General features: G+C 49.8%; 5 protein-coding genes across 5 annotated transcripts; 3 read left to right on the top strand and 2 right to left on the bottom strand.

The window, feature by feature from the left end:
• Positions 1-256: 256 nt before the first annotated feature.
• BDP55DRAFT_759750 (CocE/NonD family hydrolase) lies at positions 257-2,240 on the top strand (the record flags this gene model as incomplete). Its single annotated transcript, XM_060580833.1, has 3 exons — positions 257-300; positions 373-612; positions 674-2,240. The coding sequence occupies 3 exons, from the start codon at positions 257-259 to the stop codon at positions 2,238-2,240; spliced, it is 1,851 nt and encodes a 616-aa protein (XP_060433131.1).
• Positions 2,241-2,318: 78 nt separating this feature from the next.
• Positions 2,319-5,542, bottom strand: BDP55DRAFT_653165 (fungal-specific transcription factor domain-containing protein). The gene is made up of 6 exons (XM_060574164.1): positions 5,294-5,542; positions 4,855-5,179; positions 3,791-4,765; positions 3,463-3,729; positions 3,247-3,391; positions 2,319-3,197 (listed from the first exon to the last, which is right to left on the bottom strand). The coding sequence occupies exons 1-6, from the start codon at positions 5,419-5,421 to the stop codon at positions 2,455-2,457; spliced, it is 2,583 nt and encodes an 860-aa protein (XP_060433132.1). The 5' UTR covers positions 5,422-5,542; the 3' UTR covers positions 2,319-2,454.
• A 703-nt stretch (positions 5,543-6,245) lies between these two features.
• On the top strand, positions 6,246-7,874 carry BDP55DRAFT_725608 (uncharacterized protein; the record flags this gene model as incomplete). Its single annotated transcript, XM_060579029.1, has 1 exon — positions 6,246-7,874. One exon carries the CDS (start codon positions 6,246-6,248, stop codon positions 7,872-7,874), a length of 1,629 nt encoding a protein of 542 aa, XP_060433133.1.
• A 280-nt stretch (positions 7,875-8,154) lies between these two features.
• Positions 8,155-9,228, bottom strand: BDP55DRAFT_691587 (short-chain dehydrogenase; the record flags this gene model as incomplete). Its single annotated transcript, XM_060576992.1, has 5 exons — positions 8,155-8,555; positions 8,611-8,679; positions 8,741-8,824; positions 8,886-8,962; positions 9,029-9,228. The coding sequence occupies 5 exons, from the start codon at positions 9,226-9,228 to the stop codon at positions 8,155-8,157; spliced, it is 831 nt and encodes a 276-aa protein (XP_060433134.1).
• A 1,077-nt stretch (positions 9,229-10,305) lies between these two features.
• On the top strand, positions 10,306-11,381 carry BDP55DRAFT_545538 (uncharacterized protein; the record flags this gene model as incomplete). The annotated part of the gene is made up of 2 exons (XM_060568581.1): positions 10,306-10,502; positions 10,568-11,381. The coding sequence occupies 2 exons, from the start codon at positions 10,306-10,308 to the stop codon at positions 11,379-11,381; spliced, it is 1,011 nt and encodes a 336-aa protein (XP_060433135.1).
• Positions 11,382-13,484: the final 2,103 nt, after the last annotated feature.

Genomic DNA, 13,484 nt, shown 5'->3' on the forward strand with positions numbered 1-13,484 from the left:
ATGTTGCTGAGATGACGCACTTCTACAGGTTATGATCTTGTTGAATGGCTTGCAAAACAGAGTTGGTCAAATGGCAAGATTGCCTTATATGGAGCTAGTGGATATGCAATGGTGCTATGGCTCGTGGCAGCCGAACAACCTCCTTCGCTTGCGGTATGAGCAATCTTGAATTCTGTTCAGTCCTGCCTTGGATTGCTGACATTCGAATACGAAGGCCATTGTTCCCATAGATGGTATGACTGATATTTACCGCGAAATGGCTCTGAAGGGCGGAATCCCCGAGACACAGTTCGGTGCCGTGTGAGTTCCTCCCTTCCAGTGAAGATCTACATGAACTTCTGAACGGTGGAACTGATTGAGATATGGAGGAAGCTATCCAAACTTCTTCAACTGGGGGAAGAATCTTGTCGAGGATACGACGGACGGGCCCGAGACGCACCCTTACTTTGATGAGTATTGGCAAAGCAAGATACCGGCTCTTGCTCAAATCAAGGCCCCGGCCTACATCATTTGTGGATGGGGTGACCACGCTATTCATACCCGCGGGACACTCAATGCTTGGGCAAAGATCGCCTCTCAGGAGAAGTATCTCGAAATTCATCAATACCAAAAGTGAGTTTCTTCTGTTACCTCTAGCTAAGGTAGCATCATTAACCTTCCCTATATGTTCTAGATGGGAATGGTCGGTCACTGAGGAATCATTGAGCCGCCAAAAGGCTTTCCTAGACTACTTTCTGCTGGGGCTACCGACTGAAGTCCAGTATTGGCCCAAAGTTCGCTACACCATGAGAGAACGCTACTACACTGGGGAATGGCGATACAGTGACGCATTCCCCATTCCCGAAACTCAGTATACGCAGTACTTCCCGACTCCAAGTCTCGGCTTGAGCAAAATAGCCCAGCGCGCGGAAAGCCATACCTCGTATGACGCGAGTGAGGGCGAAGTCGCTTTCGAGCTTCCTTTGCGGAACTCCTTTGAGTTTGCAGGCCATTCCAAGCTCAGACTCTGGGTTGAAGTGACAGATGGTGGCGACAACCTGGATCTGTTCATCACTCTACGAAAGAAGGACAGAGATGGAAAAGACGTGTACTTTCCTTGGATCACAGTCGTCGATACCGGTCCCATCGGGTTCGGCTGGCTTAGAGCCTCTCGACGCGAGCTGGACCAGAAGGCCTCGACACCATGGAAGCCGGTACATCTACATCGAAGAGATCTTGAGCCTTTGAAAGCTGGAGACGTGGTGCCTGTGGAGATTGAGATACAGCCGACCAGCTGTCGATTCCGGGCAGGGGAACGACTCAGCTTGGTAGTCTCTGGGCACGACTACGGCAAGTACCCCGCAGGTGCGCCCATCCCCAGGCACAGTTCGACTATCAACAAAGGTCGTCATGTTATTCATTACGGGGGTAAATATGACTCTCATTTATTGTTGCCCGTTGTACCACCGGTCAAGGAAGCGTATAGCCAGAAGAGGCCCCTTGTCAAGATGACCATTGCTTGCAGACGGATCCCCGGGTGGTCCGAAGACAAGTTTCTTGAGGAATACACCGGCGTCCATGCTAGAATAACGAGGCATATCTCCGACGTAGTTCCAATCCTACGTAACTATACTCAGGTCGTCGCACTCCCTCATTCCAATGTCCCCGGCATTCCGAACGGTGGTCTGGAACCTTGGGACGCCGTCACGACGCTGGGATGGACGTCATTGAAAGGTCTCTGGGGCTCGTTCCAAGCTCCCGAATACAAAGCTTCTGCTGGCAAGCACGAATTCGCGGACATTTCATCGCAGACTGGTATTCTCAGTCAATGTTTCGCTGAAGCTTTGTTTGACCCGATCCTCTTTGAGAAGCGTGGAACCAAAGCAGCTATGCTGTTCGTCTTCTTAGCAAAGTCTCTAAACGTAACCCTTGCCGAAGACGACCTCACTAGCCGAGCAGCGTCTATCACAGAGCTCGGAGCTGGCACGGCTTTGATGAGATATGTTCTCAATCGGGAAGTCACTCATGAGGATACTGACAGCTTCTTCGCCGGAACGCCTTTTGCTACTTCAGACTGGTCTACCATGGGTGCTTTCGAGCAGTACTGGTTCCCGGACCGAGACTCCGTAGCGAGCTTCCTCAGCGATGAGGACAGACTCAAGGCCCTCTTCAAGACTATGCCACAGTCTTTTAACAAGCAGAAGTCTTTTGCGGTGATTGGGGATGAGAATATTGTGGTGAAGAAGGATCTGGAGTTCTAGCGGTACCTAATCTTATGGCACCTCCAATTTCAAGAATTGAATCACAAGTGATCTGTAGAACCTCTTGAGAACTTTACCGGGTGATAGTGGAAAGCGTCCAATGATCTGACATATCTAAAAGTGTCACCTAGCCATACAAGAGCTACCTGACGGCAATAGAGAGATCTCTTCGACCAAAAGCCAGGCAGGAAAGCCTGAAGCAAGAGATTGTCAATCATCGCGTTCCTCGATTTGATCTCCATTGCGCTCTCATAACCAGGCTCACAGCTAAACCTAGAGACCAGCCTGACTTCTGTGACAACATCCGTACGCTCTCTTGTAGTAAGCGGTCGGATGCTCGTTCTTCACCCAAATTCCCGATGCCTGCTACATAAAGCCGGAATCCGGGCTCTCCAGAGAGCCACTCATCTATGTTCTTTTGACCATCTAGTTTGTCAAGGCGAAGGGTCCTCCAAGAGCCTGTTTGGTGACAATAGAAAAGAGTGTGAATCCACATGGAGAGTGTAGCATACAGCAGGGCATTAACCTCGTGGTGTCCAGGTGTAAAATGGTTCCGAATATGGGAAAATAACCTTGCGGCGTGGTAGATGATGATTCTCGCCTTTCCCTGGTTTTGGCGGAGCCACATGCGAAGCCTCCGGTCTGCAGCCTCTCGAACTTCACTACTAACACCCCAGCCTGAGAACGCAGTTAGTACTCGTAGAGGCATATGTATAAGGAGGCTGAAAGCGTGGTTGTGCTGGAGTGCGATCCTGTCAATGTCGTCGGTCGGAAGCTGAGCGTTTTCACCGCCTCGCAGAATCGCTAGGTAGCGCATAGTGTCTTGATTATTTGTCGAGTCTCGGTATAAGGCTAGAGTAAGAAAGAGCCTGTTCAAGCTACTCAGGTCTTCTGGGATCTTTTTATCACGCCGAAAACGCGTAAGATATTCTCGGAGAAGCCTACTATTGACCAAGTCTGCGCAATTAGTAGCCGGCTGGTTTCGACTTTTCGGGGGGCTACTCACTTGGTGATCTTGAAGCCTGATCGGCCCATGATTCTGAAGAATCTGATCTCCAAAGTATTTCTTCACATGGCAGTGGGAGTAGTAGAAGATCTGTTGGTATGGTTGGAGGCAAGTCAAAGAACAAGCCCAGCTGACCGTCCAACATCTTAAGATTACAGTAGTTGCGACGTCAGCGTTCCCGTGCCCACATGCTTGAGGCAGCATACGAAGACTTACCCATGATAGGTGTGCAAGCCTTCTCTTGCTTTCCACGCGAATCCATTTCTGCCAATTCGCTGGTTGCGGTGTAAAGTCGACAGAATGTGACGTAGCTTCGCTAAAGAAGCCTGCTCGTCGGCAAAGTGTTGCTAGTAAAGACATGTTTCTTTGAGCGTGTTCAGCGAAAGACATGCTTCCAGAAAACATCAACCCGATCTGACTGAGTAAAACGGATTGCGTCAGATACAGTTCCGAAGATGGATCCGGTTCGGGATCAAGATCTAGCTAGACAGGTTGTCAAATTTCACGGCCTTGCATATAACAATGAACTTCAGAGCGAACCTACACAAAGATTGATCGAGCGCCTCAAAAGTTCTTGCAAGAGGAAAGAATCGCTCAGTGTGCCAAACTTCGAGAACCCGCAACCCGTCGCCGCGACCGCAAGAAGGAGAATCCAATGAACTTGCTCTGGGTCGAAGGTTTGTTGATGGAGCAAAGGCCACACTGGGTGGTAATGTTCGAAATGAGACTGTATGAAGACATTGATAGCTTCTTGACTTGGAAACGGCTTATCCGTAAATGCTTCGCAATAGTCTGTGTCTGCATTCAGCTTCTCAAACTGAGTTCCGAGGATCGAGTAAGCATGTAGGCTCAAGGTCGGAACATGACCGTAGTCCTCGAGATCCCAGTCCTGCTCTTCTCCATCGATGCCTTCACTAATGAATGTAGTACCTGCAACTCGACTGAGATTTTCAAGGCCTTGGGTGACGAAGTGTTTTTTTCGACGGCTTCGACTTCGTTCTGCCTCTGTGGAGTCATCATAATCCCGACTGAAAGCTGATGGCCGCCCAAAAGCATTTGCAAAAGTGGAAGAAAGCTGGGAGTGATTGGTGAAAATCGCTCGCGGTGTATCCTCTGATAACAGAGAAGTAGGCGTAGGTTCTTGAACAGCTGCAGCTAACACCCCTCCGTCCACTTCTGAACCCTTGGAATCTATCTCGATCGTTCGGTTCTCTTCTGCCCTTCCGTGAGATGTCTGATCTGAGATAAGCTGAGCCCGTAAAACTCCTTCGTCGGCCATGGAAGTAACCCTGGCGCTTTCTTGTGTCGTCAACTCATTGCTCAGGAAGTCATCCCAGCTCAGCCATGCATTAGTTGACGAGAATGGAAAGCACCATTGGCTTGGCGTGCACAAGAGCGGATCCAGCTCCAACTGGAGTGCATCTTGAGTCCAGATAGCAGCTTGGAAATCATCTCTAGCATTTGGGACTGACTCTTGAGGTGCATGTTCCTGGAAGGTATCAACTCGAGTTTCCGGAAACTACAAGCATTTGTTAGCATACCCGCGATTGCTCCTCCATTCATAAAGAGCTTTAAGGTAGATGAAGTTGCAAGGTTGTGGCCACTGACAGCTTCGCTTCTGTTGATTATTGCGCTTTGGTTGAAAGCAACCGGGGAGGTGGGCTCCTGGAGTGCTTCCGCAGTATCAAATGCTTGAGCCTCATGTTCATTTGAGAAATGGGTGTTTCGTTGATTGTCAGCTGTATAAACGCAAGACCGATTCTTGGATTGGCATCTAGCGCAGGGGTCGCCCCCGTCACAACGCTGCTTGGAGCGAGCACAATGCCGGCAGGCTCTAGAGACACAAGATCTACGGGCCCTCTTTGGCGTATCGGAGCCTGGTGGTGAAGAATTAACGTCTGCATGACTTTGCATGTGGCGCTGAAGTGAGTCTCTGTCGAGTCTGAAGATCAGCCAATTGACGCGGCGAGTGTCTCAACATCAGGACACGATTCCACACTCAGCCACCAGGCAGTCTACGAGCTTCGTTTGGCTCGGGGTCTCTTACCTTCGGGCAAAACTGGCGGCACATGTCGGACATGCAAAAGGGCGTACGCCGAGATGGCGGAGAGCGTGGCGGTTGAGATGTTCCGCACGCCGGAACTCGGCCTTACAAATGTCACATTTCAGAGCCATAATCTCGCTTGAACCCCATCGGAATCAGGGGAAGTAGAACGTAGACGTATTCTATTACTGCTCCGACGTGCTGTAGAATTATCGCCCATGGGTGCAGGCTGCTGTCGTCGGAGGGTGTGGGGTAGTTACGACAATGAGCTTGATGTTTTCGGAGGCTGCGGGGGGACTTCCTATATACCCCTCTCGGAACAAGGTATGGCGGAGACAGAGTTTGTGGGGGCGGGATCTAACAAGGATGCATGAGACGGCCCGGGTCAACAGACGACGTGTCAAATCACGATTTGGCCGACAGCAAGAAACGGTGTCTGTCAATTGTCCGTCGCCGATTCATGGTGTAGCTAGCAATAGAAATTCTTACCAACCTAGCGTTGCAATAGACCATCCACAGAGGATGCTCCCTAGCCAAATCTGTAAGATATGCTGACCCCCATGTCACGGGTACGGCGATGGTTGACTGCTTCCTGTTTACGCCATCTGTACGCGAAGACACCCTAAGTACAGCTTTGCTAAGCGGTCAGAAACCTAAGCAGAGTAGATTCAACTTGATAGAGAGAGTGTGTAAGTCAGAGTATCTTACTCTGGTCGCCAAGATATGCAGCTCCGCTGCTCTAGAGTACTTTACATACTTGGACCCATGTACCGATTGTAAAGGCGACTAGGGATGCCATACGTTTGTTTAAATACGGCATGATATTCTCTTTTATCTTCCTTCACCAAGTCACTCTATTATCCTACTAATAGGTTGAACATTCGAACACTTTCAGCGAAACTACCTGATCACGTATCTCAATTAGGAGATTCACCCACCGCACTACTTTTCGATCATGGCCACCAATTTCTCCAAGCTGGGAAAACTGACCTCTTCACCAGCAACCACCGAATGGGATATCATCGTCGTGGGGTCCGGTCATAATGGCTTGACCTCAGCCGCCTACCTCGCAGCAGCTGGAAAGAAAGTCCTCGTTCTGGAGAAGGCTTCCTACCCGGGAGGTGGCGTAGCTAGCCTCCAGATGGCCGAGCCCGGGTTTATCAGCGAACGTCACAGTGCCATTCACCAAATGATCCTCGCGAACCCCATGATCACTCACGATGAGCTTGGTCTGCAGTCTCGATACGGCCTCGTGTACAAGCAGCTAGACCCGTGCTATGCCATAGTCATGGAAGACAAAGTCCTACCCATCTACCGAGAGCGCCACAGGACCGTCGATGCAATTCGACAATTTTCGGCAGAGGATGCTGACGCCTACAACGTCTTTGTGGACAAATGTCGCCAAATCACCGAGCTTTTGATGCCTTCTATGTTCGAGCCTCCCCGCGACATGTCAGCACATATCGCTAGCAGCCCGTCAGCTGAGGAAATCGCCATTGCATCAACCAGCTCCTCCCTGGAGATCGTCCAGAGATACTTTAAAAGCGAGGTTCTCCAAGTGGCGTTGCTGAGATTCGTAACTGAGATCCAGCTTGCCCACCCCAAAACAACCGGCACTGGCTTGATGGCCTACCTGGCTTTTGGACTTCTTGACATCTATGGGCTTTGCGTACCCGAGGGCTCCGGATCTGCATGGACAGAGTCTGTAATCCGGTGTCTCAGGGACCACGGTGGCGACGTCAAATTGGATACGGAAGTCATCAAGGTTATCACTGAAGGCGGACGTGCTGTTGGAGTGAGAACTCGCTTTGGAGAGCTGAGAGCGAGAGAGGCCGTCATTGGACAGATTCATCCTCACAACCTTGGACATCTCGTCGACGGAATCGATCCGTCAGTAACGAAAGCGGCCTCAAACACCCGCGTTTCTGACTTCAGTCTCCTCGTCGTCCACGCCGCCCTCGAACGCCCGCTCAAGTTCAAAGCGGGTCCGATTGCCGACAAAGCTGTCATGAACACTTGCTGCCCAGGCAATCTCAAAGATCTCATCCAGAGCTACGATGAGATGAACCAGGGCATCCTCCCGAAGAACATCATGATCGGTTCTTCTTGCATTAGTTCAGGTGACGAAAGCCGGTGTCCACCGGGCAAGTCGCTGCTACATTGTGTCGTGATGTGCAAGGCAGAGCCTGCTGACGGCGGCTGGGCCGCTTGGGATCGCATCAAGGACGACTGGGTGCAGAGAGTTTTTACGTACTTTTCCAAGTACCTGGACAACTTTACTCCCGACATCGTTCGCTCTTATCATGTTGTTGCTCCTCCGGATCATCAGTCCGACAGCGCGAGTTTCCAGCGTGGCGACATTGCTGGTCTTTCAATGGCGGCGGATCAGATGGGAGTTAACCGGCCTACGCCTGCCCTCGCTCAGTATCGTGTGCCTGGTATTGAGGGTCTTTACCTTGCCGGACCTTTCATGCATCCGGGTGGAGGAGTCTGGGGCGGTGGCCGTCCAGTAGCTAAGAGGGTGCTAGAGGATCTGGGGATTGACTTTGATAAGAAGTTTGTGCAAGGCAGCTCGCGACTGTGAAACTGACCTAAAGAAGGACTGAATTGCAGCACGCTGAAAAACATCTTAAGGCACTTGCACGTCATGAATGCTTCTACGGCTTACGCAGCAAGTTTAAGACGTAATCGACAATTTGCAATTTATCTTCACTTACCTAAACAATCATCAATCATTTAAGTCATTCGTCCCTTTCATTAGTGTCATTACGAAACTTTGGGAAGAGTCTTGAATCCGTAACATGTTCTATGGTCTCTACCGCGTCTAAAAGATGCTCCAAACCACCCCTCTACTTGACCTTCACCTAAGGCAAGACATAGCCGCCATCGATGAGCACATCGCTACCGGTCATGTAAGTTGAGGCATCACTAGCAAGATACAGGTACAGGCCCTTGATCTCCTTAGTGTGGCCTTGTCTGCCCAGAGCTGCCATGCGGTACGCTTCTTGCAGAGCATCTGGACCAGCGCCCATCTTCGTGTCGAAGAAGCCTGGAGATACAATGTTGACACGGGCAAACTCTCTCCACTCGCGGGCAAGGGACTTTCCGAAGTGCGTGACGTACGCCTTGGTGGCGTTGTAGACGGGCTGGTCGACAGGGACATTGACGATATGTCCGCTCATGCTTGAAGTGATGATGAGATTGCCGAAGCCTTGGCTCTTGAAAACTTCGCCAGCATACTTGGAGCAGTACACGATTCCGTCCACTAGGAATTGTGTCAGGTGAACAGTTCATGACATGGCTGAAATAGGCCGACTTACCGTTTACCGACATCTGCTTCCTGTACTCGTCCAGCGTTTGCTCCAAAATGGGCTTTGAAATTGCCATGCCTACACTGCAGTTAGCCACATCTGGCCTTAAGGTATGAAAAAAATGATTAATATTACTCACCGGCATTGGCAACGAAGACATCAATTTTACCAAAGTCTTTCAGTACTTTGGCAATAGTCTCTTGAACCTGGCTGGAATCTGATACTGCATGGATGTAAACCTTCACATTCACACTGTTAATCTGGTCATTTTGTGAATAACTAACCATCAACCTTGTATGCTGAGGTCTTGACGCTATGTGTGCTTGCCAGATCCTGAGCCTTTTGAATCGCAGCGTCATTTCTGTGACGTCCTTAGTCAATTAAAAGTTATAAGGATGAGGCAGTATCCCTAGAGGCGTTCTCTTACGAGTTGTACCACAGAGCAACATTGCCGCCGGCCTCTGCCATAGCCTCGGAGACAGCATAGCCAATACCATCGGCAGCACCGGTAACTACGATGACTTTGCCCGTCACTCGTAATTGGTCAAGGACGTTAGATGGTGTGTTGGGGAACGGGCGGGGGAAGCCCTCCCGGGACTTTGCGCAATCTTCAGTGGACATCGACATCTTGGTGGTATTTGCTGGTGTCGATAAACTTGAAAGAACAAAAAGATTGAGTTGAAAAACAGTAGTAATTATTAGATGTGAAGCTGCGATCTTTATTTGCAAGGACCAATACCACAGATCTCCGCATCGGTGCGCTGTCGTCCGAAGGCGGGGGGACATTCGGTGGGGGCTCTTCGGCCCACTGGCACTGGATCATTGGGGCGGATGTGAGCCGTCGGCCGGCCGAATCCCGGCCAGAGTCTTTTGTCGCAGTATTGCAAGTCTTCAGGAAGTGCGTCAGAAACACCAATAGGCTGCCCTGATACCCAGCGAGTGGCTGATTCCTACAGGAAACTGCACGTGTGGTGTGTCGACTCTGACTTGGCGGCCGCAGCTTCGGTGCACTGCCAATATTGAACTATTTTCTTCCCTTAGGCTCTACGTCCTTGAGAAGACCTGCGCAGAATCCATGGCGATTCATCTCTACGGTTACAGCTTCCGCTATCAAGGTTGTCGTAACCGTTAGTTAAGGTAAGACTCATTGGGATTTATTGATTTGTACAACAGTCTCACATTTCAAGACTATCAGTGCAGTAGAAGCATCTACCGTCTGTTGAGCTGTGTACACAGCCGTTTCATGACAACCTCGCAATATCAAGGATGTTACCTGTTGACTTAATTCGTTTCCCATGGGTTAATGCAGCCTACTTAGCTTATAGTAGATCACAAATCACGAATGAACCTCTGCGAGTCGAACCCTTGTTCGTCTGTTTATTTGCTCCCCACCTTACTCGCCCTCATCCCGGGGAGCCTCGAATCCGACCCAAAACATCCCTCGATGGTTCAGATGAAACTCCTTGCGAGGAAACCTTCATGATAAAACTACTATCATTTAGACCGTTCGTGAGGGAGAAAAAGAAGCTTTAAAACACTGTTCAGCCGCCTTCTACTGCAGACCCCCTCCGTGCTAATGTAGAGCGAGTGAATCAAGAGATATCATATGGTCTTGGAACCTCCGTTCCCTTTTCCAGTGACCCCGTCCCACCATCCTGTCTAGCTCATCTAACGGTGTGAATCGAACCATCAACAGTAATTGATATGGAGTTGATCTACCACTTTCGGCGCGCTTTAACGCTAGCACTTGTCCTACTTTTTAGTGGTGTTCAGTGTCTACCCGGGCCCATGCCACAGCAGACAGGTGGAGAGTCTCCGGCAGACAAAGCAAACAAGATTCCTCAGGGTATTATGCCGGCGAAAGATGGTTCAATCATTCTTGATGCAACAGAGACAATCAAGTGAGTGAAGCTTCAACCAAACCTGCTGCTCGCTTGAATAAAGCAAGCGCTAATAATTGAGCTAGTAACTTGAAAATTCGCTTTCGCATCAGTGGTCCTGCAGGAGAATTTACAACGGCAAGCAAGGTACCCGGAGGCGGCAAGACAACAGGTGCGAAGGGCAACCTCGGGCTTCACGTCTTGTTACACGGCGATAGCGGCTCTTCTTTCTTCGACATGCCTAACCAAGGCGTAAAGAACAATCTGGCAGGAGTCACAGTGCTCTCCCCGGACAGGAACCTCCACTGGGGAGGCGGTTCCGGTTTTAATCGCACAGACGGCGTTGCGCACGCTCAAGCAGTCAATGATCTGGTTTTCCAAACCCTGCCCAAGTACATGGCTTTCAACTCCTCGAATATCTTCTTTTCTGGGATCTCCGGAGGTTCTCTTCTGCTTTCTGGATACTTTATGCCAGCGCACATGGGCAACTTCGCTGGGAACGGGGTGATGCTAGGCTGCGGTGCGATGGAACCCCGCGTTGAAGTATCGCAGTCCTCTCGTGACGCTCTTGTGAATACTCGACTCCACTATCAGAGCACTCAAAAGGAGCTCCAACACCTGCAGGGATCGATCTCCGCTACAATGAAGGCGTACGAGAAAGTTGTCAAAGACAAGGGCATGAAGATGGAGGCGATCAACAAGCTTCAGACAGCCAACAACAAGCCAGTGGGAGGTCATTGTCAATTTGATGAGAAGGGGTTTGGGTCCGGAATCCAGCTAATTGCTGACAACTATGCTGCGATCATGCAAGGAGGAAATGGCGAGGTAGCAGGTATTGGAAATGTTTTGGAGGGTGTCTCCGGCCAGGAGTTGAAGTTTTCGGACGGTGGTAATCCTTGAGTAGAGTCAATCGCATTTTCCGCCTGTCGAACCATCAAGCCTTTGATCGAGGTCGCAAACTTTTACTACCACACATTCAATGCTGCCCCGCGATTATTATTTGGCATTCATAGTCTCTTACGTGCGCCAAGACGACTCAAAGGAATTGCAAGATCCTTGATTGCAGCGGTCAATAACGGCAAGATTTCGCGAATGTCGGGGCCTCTTTGCATGTAAATTCGTTCCATGTACTAATCTTTGATCATGATAATCTACCGATGACTTACTGAATAGTAATCTTGGAAGGTAAAGTCAAGTTGAATCCAAAAAAGCCCACTTGATAGCGAATCGACATCTGCTGCTCCAATCTAACGAGCTTATCAGTTGGTACATCCCGCCATGATGCTAACCACTGATGTTTGCTCATGTGCTGCAGAATCTTCCGCCTTTTCTCAAAATCGCATCCTGCCGTTTGCCAGCTCCACAGACTGTTTCCCGTAGATTGTGATTCTTTTGTTTGAGACTCCCGCTTCTCATACGTGTAGCTAGAAGGGCGCGTTTGTTCATTTCTCTGCTTTCATATGCGAAAATAGGTTTAAGACGAAAGCAATCGCCTCCATGGATCCCATAATACAAATCCGCTGAGGCATCATCTTGTTTTTGAATCTGTCGAATACTTTTAGCCAGCTTTTCTGAGTCTCCTTAGATGAACGTATTCCGAAAAAGAACTCGTCGTCACATTCAACGGATTGGGCCATGGCAAATAAAAGGTCGTCCGTTACGTCCGCCCACTCTTGAAAAGCCTTCAGTACCTCTTCGTCCGAGAGCGAAAGCTTCTCCACATCGACGGCTTTGTTGACACGGCACCTCGTCTTTTGTAATAGCGACCACAGGAGAACTAAGAGGGACTCCGAGGACCTCAGCATGCAGCTTTTGTAAATAAAGGCCTGCCGGGGCCTACTGTCTTGACTATTTTCCAATGTGATGTGTTCTGCCCCGGATATGCCACGAAGAAGTAACTGAATCCCCAGTTCATCTTCGAGGTAGGCCTTGTATTTGGCTCCAAGTTGTGTCCATATCTTCCAAAGGCGTATCTTCGCGTCGCTCTGATGGCGATTGATGTACGTTGCAAGCTTCACAAAGAGAGACTCTGCTGGCAACTCTTACATTCGCTGCACATGATCTCCTCCAATAACCAAAAAGGCAATCTTCTAGGAGAGATATCTTTCGCTCTTCAAGTTGAGCAAGATCGCTCAAGTTGAAGGTCTTGAAGGTCATATCTATTGCCACTTTACCAGTGTCGACGTTCTCAAACAGCAGATCGCAGGCGCACAGAAGACGACATATGTAGACTGAAGGGGTGCAGGTCGACCTTAAAACTGCGTATATGTTGATGCCGTGAATCCAGAAAAGACTGTCATCTTGTTGTATGTGGTTGGAGACGTTAGTTTCATTGGAATCTCGGAATATGCTTGACGGATCCGGGAGAATTAGAGTGACTCTCATCTCCGGGCCGTCCTCGCATCCAGGCCGGATAAACGATTGTCAATATCGGCCATCTTCAGTGAAGAATCTGCGAAGATTGCATACCCTAATTGCTGTAACCTGTAGATACCCGCTTCGCGACATGATACGGATATCGTAGGGAAAGGACAGTTGCAACGATAGAGCTCCCATGTTCAATGTGGCATCATCGAGCCCTAGCCTTTCAGTATCATCGATCTGACAAGACTTTATGACTTTCGTAAAGATTTCCACCGCTGCCCCGTTCACGGAACGGAACCTGTATGTCTGGAACCCAAGATGGCAGAGTGCTTCGTCGAGCTCGGTTTGCACCTGCAAAAAGAAGAACAGCCATACTGAGGCCACATTTCTGCGTCAAATATGCTGCAATACCAATGCTGACTTCCTCCACAGTAAGCCTGTAGTCGGAAAAAACTGGCCACACCTTCCATCGCGAGACTAAGCCCAGCAGAGCAAACACCTTGTCTCGTGGATCCTGGCACAAACATTCGGAGGTGTCAACCATGAGGCCGAGAAGACTTCGTAGAGGCCGAGCTGCAGCTTTGCCCCGTGTAATAATCCAGGAGTGATTGACGAAAGGAGTTGACATTCCCGAGAAAG

This window comes from Colletotrichum godetiae (assembly GCF_030913485.1).
Source record: "Colletotrichum godetiae strain CBS 193.32 chromosome Unknown BDP55scaffold_8, whole genome shotgun sequence".
Classification (NCBI taxonomy): Eukaryota; Fungi; Ascomycota; class Sordariomycetes; order Glomerellales; family Glomerellaceae; genus Colletotrichum; species Colletotrichum godetiae.

What these genes read in the sequence shown, in the direction of transcription:
- BDP55DRAFT_653165 (XM_060574164.1), bottom strand. Translation starts at nt 5,421, where the DNA reads ATGGCTCTGAAATGTGACATTTGTAAGGCCGAGTTCCGGCGTGCGGAA. An exon ending in TAATCAACAGAAGCGAAGCT is followed by an intron (nt 4,766 to 4,854) that starts GTCAGTGGCCAC and finishes AAATGCTTGTAG; the next exon opens with TTTCCGGAAACTCGAGTTGA. An exon ending in GGCGCTCGATCAATCTTTGT is followed by an intron (nt 3,730 to 3,790) that starts GTAGGTTCGCTC and finishes CAACCTGTCTAG; the next exon opens with CTAGATCTTGATCCCGAACC.